Raw genomic sequence first — 9,756 nt, forward strand, 5'->3', positions numbered from 1 at the left:
CACTTTGAACCCGCGAGGGGGAGGGAGGGGGATGAAATGACAGGGCTGTGCCTACTGCCCGGGCCAGGAATCTGCCTCCCACATTGAGAGAGGGCAGCTGTGGTCGTGTCTCTGTCTCTGCTCTGCCTGGGAGCGAGGAGTGCAGCATGGAGCACCTCTTCTCCCTGAGTCGCAGCAAGCTGCTCCCCAGGGTGCTCTGCAAAGAGGGGCTCGGCACCCGGACCTTCGCGGGCACTTGTCTGGCCAAGCCCCAGCCGCCTGCACTCGCCAGCGGTGCAGCTCGCCCCTGCGCGGGGGTCAGGGCTCACCTGGCAGCTCCTGGCTCCATGCTCGGCTTCCCCCGGAGGGTCTTTCGTCTGCTGTCGGGGCCCTCTGTGTCTCGCCGCTCGCTCTCCGACTCCAGGTTCAACATCCCTCCCAGCGCAGAGTCAGTGGCCAGGCCTGTGGGGGTCTGCTCCATGCTGAAGCTACCCGTGCAGACGTCTGCGGAGGGGCTGGACGCAGCTTTCGTTGGGGTCCCTCTTGACACGGGAACCTCCAACCGTCCCGGTGCAAGGTAAGTGGCAGCAATTACACTAAGGGGGCAGGTACCACCTATTTGCTGCAGGCTGCCGGTCAAGTGCTACCGCCCACAGAAACCACCCGTTTCCACCTGAGGCTCGGAAACATCCAAGGATTGTCTATGTAGGATGGACAAGCCCAGGGAGTGAATCTTTATTTATGCAGGAAACAGGGATGGCGCGGGCAGATTTCCCCGTGCGGCTGGACCCTGGTCTCAGCCCTGAGCTGCAGGGACCAGGCAAAGCGTAGATCCCGTTCAGTGCCACCCAAAGGTGCCTGGTGTGAGTGCGAGTTTGTTGCCTTTCCTGGAGGAAGAGAAGTGACAGCTTGCTTGGTTTGCACAAACGGTCGGATTGGATAGTCACAATTGCGTTTGCTCCCATCTGCGTTAAACCTGAATCCATGAGTCCAGCAGTGCCTGTCTCTCTCTCTCATGGACTCCTGTACCACCGTATAGGACTCTTTTCTTCCTATCCCCTTGGTTCAGGAATCATTAGGCAAAGGACAGGTATTTAAATTGAGGAGATAGATATCTGGAGCTGAGAGGGGCTTGACTGATGATGGTTTTGTCATGGGGAAGGACAATGCTTTGCTCATCCGCCTTATATCCTACTAGTGAAGGCACCAGGTAGAGAAAGGGCTGTCACCCTGCGTGGCTACACTGCTAGCGTGATGGCAAGGGTGACATCTTCACTAGGGCTGTGCGAAATTTCACCGACAGTTTCGTTTCGACTCGTTTCGAGGTCGAAACCGTGAAATTGAAACGAAATGGAGAGCTTCAAAACAGCCTCGAAACGAAACAAGGCAAGTTGAAACAATTTTCAGAACATTTTGGGTTTTGAAGCTGGAGCTGGGCTTGCCTGCAGGGAAACAGAAACCAAAGTAAGGAGAGGGAGGGGGAAGGACTGCGCTCGTTATTGACTGTGTAATTGGCCAGTGGCTGAAATCCTTTCCTGAGGTCCCTTCCAATCCCAGTGCTCGGGGGGAGGGATGGAAAAGCTGCATCAAAGGCCGCATTGTTTGAACTGCCCTGCTTTCCGCCTTGGTGTCAGTGAGGTGCAGCTTGAGGTGCAGTTTCCCTTAAACCCCTTCACCAATTTCCTTGAACCTTGGCAGGCTTCATGCCTTCAGAAGGGGCTACCATTCCTGCAAGTGTCATCTGAATCAGGCCAGAAATGACAAAGTTATAAGCTGTTTCGAGCTTCCCCCTTATAGCCTGTGGGCGAAACGAAACAGCGTCAAAACTGTTTCAACGAAACGAAACAGAACAGTTTCGAATCGAAACGAAACGCTGTTTCCGTCGAAACAGAACGATACCGTTTCGCACAGCCCTAAGCTTTGCTGCCTCCCGGACTGTAACGTGGTGTAAACCCCCCCCCAAATCAGCTGTGATCCTCAGAGCCTGCCAGCCTGCAGGATGATGGTTGTGAACAGAGGAAATAAAGCCTTCTCTGTAAGGTAGCCCAAACCTAAGACACTCGCTTCCAGTAAATGCTTGCAGCTTGCCCACAACAATAACCAAGGAGGCAGAAAGGGAAAGAGCTACTCCAAATCATTCCCACTGCCTCAAGGGAAGCGGTTGTGCGGTAGCTGTGATAGACCGCGCCACTCACTGCCGTGATGAGCGAGGCCTGAACGTTTCAACAGATGGACTGTGCGGCTGTCACAGATCTAGGCGCAATTGAGATTTGTTTTAAAGAGAGCTGAATATAATAAAGTGAACGCTCAACTTTTTCTAAAAAAATTAGGTCTTTTTCAGGCAGCTCAAATTGGGCACTAGGAGTCGAGAGTCTTTCTTCCAAACCTTTGCCGGTCACTCTAGATTTGCACTTAGGTCTCTGGCTAGACCTAGAGGCATTTATGCCCCTGACAGAAAATTGCAACCACAATGCCAAAACCACACGTGAACCTCTTGGGCCAATGGTCGTTCCAACAAGATGTATCCCACCCTTCACCGCCCACATATCTAGGAGGAGTTTGCATCCCTTGGGAATAGCGTCCCCTGATCCCGTGCAACTTTCCTTACTAGATCGTAGAGCGTGGTGTTCTTTCTCTTCCAGGTTTGGCCCGCGCCACATCCGAGCCGAGTCGGTGATGGTGAGGAGGTACAACCCTAGCACCCGGGCAGCGCCCTTCCACTCCCTCATGGTTGCTGACCTCGGCGATGTGAATGTGAACCTCTACAACCTGCAGGACAGCTGCCGGCAAATCCGAGAAGCCTTTCGGAAGATTGTGGCAACGGGCTGCATTCCCCTCGTGCTGGGTAAGGACCCAAGGGAAGGGCCCTGTCTCCATGTGCTGGAACATGGGTTATTTAGCCCTGGGGCACTGAGGCCATCGCCTTCCTCCCCTACAACCTTCACTGACTACAGGGCGTTGAGAGCAAGGTAGAACCGATCCCTTCCCTATGGAAAAAACTCATTCTCCATCAGCTTTTCGCTGCTTCCAGCATTTCCTCCTAGTTGTTTTTTCCTTAATCAACTTGGTATTTTGCATATGGATGAGAAAACGACCCTGAAGTACTATTGAACAAAAATATCCACTGCTTAGTCCAGTTCCTTGTCAGCGTATATGCTCAACGGCAGTAGCTGATGTTGCCTGGTATTGGGACTTCGTTGCTCACCAGACAGCCAGGGGTTCAGCAACCTCCCAGTATTCATTTGTAATGAATGGGCAAAGTTCTCCAAACAGCATGTTGGCACTATATTGCTTTCATTATATTGGCTGGCTGGTGTGTGTGTGTAGTTATCTGATTTCAGATCCAAATCTATAGCTTGCAGACCCGTATTCTGTCACACTATTGGAGGTAAGGGAGAATCCTAATTCAAAGCTTCTTGACCTGGGACAGTGATAGTGGGAGAAGCTATGGTATGAATTTAAACCAATAAGGTTATACTGGTCTAATCCTCCATGTAGATGCTCTTATTCTAAAGCTCCTTGTGATTGAACTGATGTCACTTTGGAAGAGGTTTAAGCTGAACTGAAAAAAAAAGTTGCTCTTCTTCTGAAGCAGTGTCCACACAGAGACTAGTCACCAAAGCAGTTTAATTAGCCCAGTACGACAGGTGAAATTCCAGTAGACAAGTCATCGGATGTTTCTGCTATTTAGATGAGCGTATTGGTTTGCCTGGACACAGTCTTGTTGTGGTTTAAATAATTTCTGGAATAAAAGAGTTTGCCTCTCTCTAGTGACTTCCAGCTGAGAATCCCAAAGCGCAAATTAGAATCATTTTAATTGCACAGACGTGGGAGCTGAGGCACAGGGCAGGGAAAGGAGTGACTTTCAGAGACCGACAGCCTGCCGCCCCTGTCAACTTTAGCTGTAAATTGGCTACCTCCGAAAAACCAGGCTTTCACCAATCGGCAAAGTCAGGCCCCAACTCACAGCAGAGCTGTGAAGACAACCCAGGAGTCCTGGCTCTATTCTTGTGCTCTTGAAGTCCCGAGCTCTTGGTAACATCTGGCTGTAAAGGTGAATGGCTAATAAAACCAAAAGATGTGAGTGCTCCAGACTAGATGGAGCAAAGTAACTAAAAATGATCATTCATATATATATATATATATATGGCAGTATATGTATGGAGTGGGGGGTGTGTATATAGTTATTCTTCCAAAAGTATAAGACCAGAAAAGTCCAGCTCCTGCTCAGGGTGCCTGTACATGATATATATTTTTCTTAATTCGCTTGTCTTACATGTTTTAAAAATAAATTCCCAATGAAAGCTGAATTCTTCCAGCTGGCTTGTTCTAGCTGTAACTTGCTTCAAAGAGCCAGGTATCATCTATCTACCGGTCAACAATGTTCTTTTAATGACGGCAAAATATTTGCAGTTTTCTCCTGCAGTGTGTCCTCATCTGCTAGGATAAGTCTATCAGAAATAACCAAGCACAGTAAAACGTGTGTGATAAACCTGAAATCTGCACAAAGCCCAGTGCTGAGTTAGGGAATGTGATTTATTATTTATTAGCATCTGAGGTTCCTAGGATAAATGATGCCTTTTAATGCTGTGTTAAAACTGAATAGCCAGGGTTAGAGAGGGACCTGTTTTACAGGTTGAACGCAGACTAAAACTGCATTTGATTTTCAGGGTATTTTGTCAGCCTGCTTAGCGGGATCAGAAATAAAAGCAGTTGATGCCTCCAAAGAAAAATGCTTTGTATTTTAAATGGAGTTGAACCTTGTCCAGTGCATTATGTTCGGGGCAGGCAGTGAATCAGATTGTGTCTCTGCCTGTGTCTGTCTGCTGTTTAACTTGAGCGCCCGTGATTTTGCCAACAGTAACAGTGTTAGCTGTTGTGATTATATAAAGCGATGGCAATGTGGAAGGCAAACTGCAAATTTAAGTTGCAGCCTCCTCAAATAGCCCGGATCCATATTTAGACACGTTATGCCTCTATTTATAATGTCTAGCAAGGATCTCTCCCTTTGCACTGCTGTGGTGCCACTCCTCTGGCAGGTGAAATCTGATCTCTTCCAGATCTTATTTCATCCCTTTTACAACAGCAAGAGCACCTCTGGGGGTAGTTAATATACAGCAATGCTGCAGTAAGTACAGATGAGGAGTGAATAACAGTGGGCGGCTGCACTTAGCAATAGTAATTGCTGAAAGTTCAGCTCTGCGCACTACAAGGGCGCATGGAAGCTGCCCTTGAGTAGCAGCTGAAGCCAGATGGATACAGCTGTCTGGATTTTGGAGTGTTTTCCCAGAATCTGTCACCCACGTAAAGCTTCAGGGAACTTAATTAGGTGGAGTAATATTATGTGTATTAGCAGAGCTCTTCGGAGCTGTAGTCTCAGACGGAGATCTGGTTTGTGCTCAGCACTGTACAAGCACAGAACGAACCGATGCAGTGACTTCCATCTAGCGATCCCTCTCTCCGTCACGTGGTGCGATATCCATAGACGAGGTGTCATGTAAACAGCAGTCGCTATCATTTTAAATGCATTTAATCAGTGCCGGCCTGCTTTTACACGTGACACGTTCTGTTTCCCTCTCGTGTTGCAGGCGGAGATCACACGATAACGTACCCTATCCTGCAGGCTGTCTCAGAAAAGTAAGTGCAAAGCCTGAACGTGTGCACTAAAGAGACATCATGAGTGCGGAGAGATGATACGCCGTAAGATTATCATGCTCTTCAGCTGATTCATGGTAACTGGGCCATCTGTCTGATATAGGAGCCAGTTACCCCAGTTCAGCTGGCACGTGCTTGCATGTCCCTCCCTTCCACACCCTTTTTTAAGTGCTTTAGCGTGCGCCTGTAGTTGAGGCCTTCTGGGGATAGCTCCCTCACCTTTGACTGTGGACCCTTACGCTGTGCTGGGCAAGCCTAGACTTACCATGGACGTCTTGTGTTTTTGGGACGGCGAGGTCCATGCAGTACTCAGATGCAGCCAGACCGATGCTTGGGCAGGAACAAGTGGCAGAAGGCTGTAAATCAGTGACTGGAGGCTGGAAGCCTCTCACCCCTCCTCTGTTTTGGCAGGGCAGACCTTAGCCAGCACCGTGCTCCCCACTCCCTCAGCTTATCACTGTCTTGAGAGTTAGTTGGTGGGGTAATCCGTGCTTGTAACACAGTTACGGGCTGTGGCGAGAGGCAGAGCTGTAATTGCAAAGGCTCCGAGGCAGTGCCATGCTGAACGGTTGAGTAAAATCACATTGGGGCCCACGAGCGGGCCTGGTGCTAACATGACTGTGTTTGCGGCTGCCCTGTCCCAATTAGGCACGGGCCGGTGGGGCTGGTGCACGTGGATGCTCACACCGACACGGGAGATAAGGCGCTGGGGGAGAAGATCTACCACGGGACGCCGTTCCGACGCTGCGTGGACGAGGGGCTCCTGGACTGCAAGCGTGTGGTTCAGATTGGAATCCGAGGCTCCTCGTATAGCCCCGATCCCTGCAAATACAGCCGGGACCAGGTAACTTATTCTGCGGCCACAACCTTCTCTGGGGCTGCGCCTGCTCCTGCGGGCAGTGCGGCGCCCGCATTGAGAGCTCAGTGCTGGGAGTAAATCTCTCCCCTACTTGGATGGGTTATCGTGAGGCTTGCTTAGCGAATGAAGGGAGAAGATGCTATTACTCATTCACTGATGCAATTGCATGGGGCCCTTATCCCAGTCTGTATCACTTTATCATGCATCCTAGAGTAAGAAAACCCTATCTGCTATCATTTTATCAGCAGTCCCCACGGCCTCTCTGAGCAGTGGCTAGAAAGGAAAACACTCTCCTGTACAGCTCTCCTGCCTGTTCTGTTTCTAGCATGCTGGGGTACCTTCCCTTGTAGGAAAATACAGCTGGCCAAGTCTGTAGGCTCTGACTGCCCTACATATTGGAGGCAATGGAGAAAGAGGATCAGGGATGCCTGGGAACAGCAGGTAGTACAGCTCGGAGGATGCCTGCTTTGGGCTAGTCAGGTTGGGGATAACTGTTTGCATAAATGTGACCTGGGACCATTGTACCTCTGACCTGTTTCATGTGCACATCCCTCTCCTGGCAGGAAGTCTCCGAGCAGTAGGAGTCTGATGCTTGTTTTTTATTTCCTCTAATAGGGCTTCCGGGTAGTCCTGGCTGAGGACTGCTGGATGAAGTCTTTGGTACCACTGATGGGAGAAGTGAGGAAGCAGATGGGAGACAAGCCCATTTACATCAGCTTTGATATCGATGGCTTAGACCCCGCCTTTGCCCCTGGGACCGGGACACCTGAAATTGCCGGGCTCACACCTGCTCAGGTAAGGAGGTGCCCGGGCTTTGCTCTCAAATGTTCAGACAGTAAAGGAAAGATCATGGGCGCAGAAAAGGCAGGCGTTCAACTTACACACTTCAGGTCCCGGAACGGGAAGGGTCAGGGATCAAAACGAGTTAAATGTGCTTAGAGAGGAAGGCTGTAGTCTCGGGGGCTGGTACCATTTAAGATTCCTCTAGTCGTGTGGAGCTTGACTGACAGAAGTGGAATTTACCCATCGATACAGGAGAGACTGAGCTGATGTGTAGCCCGATGGGACCTGTGTTTCTACATCTAGCTCCCTGCTTTCAGGGCACTCCCATATAACAAATACTAATCAGAAAGCATAGGTTAGAGCGGCAGTAATGCATGGACTTAATCCTAACAGATTTTTCCTCAACTGTTTAAAGAACAAAACACGCTCCTCTCATTTAAAGGTGCAGAATGATTCCAAAGTTAAGCACGTAAGAAGTGCCACACTGGGTCAGACGATGGTCTGTCTAGCCCAGTATCCTGCTACCCAACCCAGGTAACCAGCCCTTTTATTACTTTTATAGGCTTTGGAGATCATCCGTGGCTGCAAAGGACTGAATATAGTGGGATGTGACCTCGTTGAAGTTGCTCCAATCTATGATGCTTCTGGTGAGTCAAAGGAAACCTCATTTAGGACAACAGGACAGGCTGACAGAATTGCTACACGTGGTGCTTGTCGTTAGCTGACTGGGCTAACGTTATGTTGAGTGGATGCTACTTACAGCCAAAATGAAATGGCAGGTTCAGAACAGGTTGAGTGTCCTCAAATCGCAGTCAAGGCAGGACAGTTATGATGGTCTCTGTGGCTTCAGGAAGTATGAGCCTTGGATGTATAATTGACTGCTCGGATTGCTACAACGATGGATATACATTAGTGTTTTATCTAACCTTGTACAGTGGTAAAGGCTACAGCTCTCTGCAGATGCCACCAGCAGCGCACTAGCGCTGGCTGGGGTTTGTGACTGTTTTGGCAGTGTAGATGTGGCCTTAGTCTACTGCATGATGCTTGTATGACTGTTCAGCCACTCACTGTTAATTATTCTCTCCTCTGGGAGTGGGAGTAGAGGTCCTGCTAAAAGAAAACAAGGGCGTTGGGTGGAACTAAATCGTACAGTTTTAAATACATTTGATGCTGTGATTTTTCATAAGTAAAATCCTGTTGTACATTATGGCTTTTAGGACTGCAGCTCAGGTCCTGCAGATGAATCTGCACAAGAATCAAGAACCACCTTGATCTAAATGGGGTTTTTGGCCTATTTGGGAGCATCTACACTAGACTGGCAACAGCATAATATAGGGATACTCATGCTAGCGCTGAACTAGCTTCATTAGAAGTAGCAACCCAATCACAGAAGCACCAAGCTCAGCATGGGTTCGTTTCACCCGTTCCTCAGTAGGACAAATGAATAGACATATAGGTACTAGAATGTAGATGTAGCCCCGAAGCCAGTTTCAGAACAGTGCCGAGATGCGACTGTAGATGCTGAATTGGAAATGACTCCTTGCTGCAGCGGTAGTAAGATGAGCCCTCTAACTATTTCTGGCCTTTTCTTTGTAGGGAACACGGCCCTCACGGCTGCGAACCTGCTGTTTGAAATGCTGTGTGCTCTCCCCCAAGTGAAAACTGCATAAGCCCTCCTATGGCAGGCTCCAGCTCATGCTAATGACATTACTGACACTCAGGACCTACCACTGTAACATATTAGCACGGCAGCGACCAAGTCACCTTCACTTTACCACAGCCTTCCCCAGCAAAGACTCTGTTTTTATTATGTTAAGGAAGCCTGCAGGGAACAACCTTGATCTGTTTTGCCACTCCTTTTTTGCCCTTCTTCCCCCTGTGCAGTTAATGCAGAGCCTTTCAGTAGAGAATAAATGTAATTCCTCACTGAATAAAGCAACTCCAAGCTCCTTATTTGTGTTATGCAGCTGATGGGATTGGCCAGTCCATTTGGAGGACCTTGGTGGGACAGGTGTGTGGATGTTTCATTGTAATAAAATAGCTAGCAGCACTCTGAGCTCTTCTTTCTATATACACAGCAGCTTTTCTCCTCTAAAAGGAACCGTCTTTGTGTTCAAATTAAGTCTAGGCAGGGAGAAATATGCAGATATAATGTAAATGGGTGAAAATCTCCAATGCCTAGTTCTGCCTTAGGATCAAATGTTTGTCCCCTCTCATGAGTGTGGAAAAACCAAGACACCAGAATTTCCTTTGACCCTCTATGCGGTGGGTCCAAATCATAGATGTTGTAGCTCCAACTTCTACATTAGCAGATGACTTGGTGCCTAATGCACCATGTCTCAATGGTGGCATCCATTGAGGCAGGATTTGCCCTGGGGTTACATACCATCCTCAGGGAGGGGATTAGGAAGAGTCACTAAACTTCAGAGCAGCTTTTGGAAAGTGCTGTGCCTAATGAAGCAGCGTGGCTGCCTGATGAA

General features: G+C 49.0%; 1 protein-coding gene across 1 annotated transcript; it reads left to right on the top strand.

The window, feature by feature from the left end:
* Positions 1-20: 20 nt before the first annotated feature.
* On the top strand, positions 21-9,225 carry AGMAT (agmatinase). The gene is made up of 7 exons (XM_006265981.4): positions 21-556; positions 2,622-2,824; positions 5,568-5,616; positions 6,283-6,478; positions 7,109-7,288; positions 7,839-7,923; positions 8,873-9,225. The coding sequence occupies exons 1-7, from the start codon at positions 147-149 to the stop codon at positions 8,944-8,946; spliced, it is 1,197 nt and encodes a 398-aa protein (XP_006266043.3). The 5' UTR covers positions 21-146; the 3' UTR covers positions 8,947-9,225.
* The last annotated feature ends 531 nt before the right edge of the window (positions 9,226-9,756 follow it).

Source organism: Alligator mississippiensis, chromosome 13 (assembly GCF_030867095.1).
Source record: "Alligator mississippiensis isolate rAllMis1 chromosome 13, rAllMis1, whole genome shotgun sequence".
Classification (NCBI taxonomy): domain Eukaryota; kingdom Metazoa; phylum Chordata; order Crocodylia; family Alligatoridae; genus Alligator; species Alligator mississippiensis.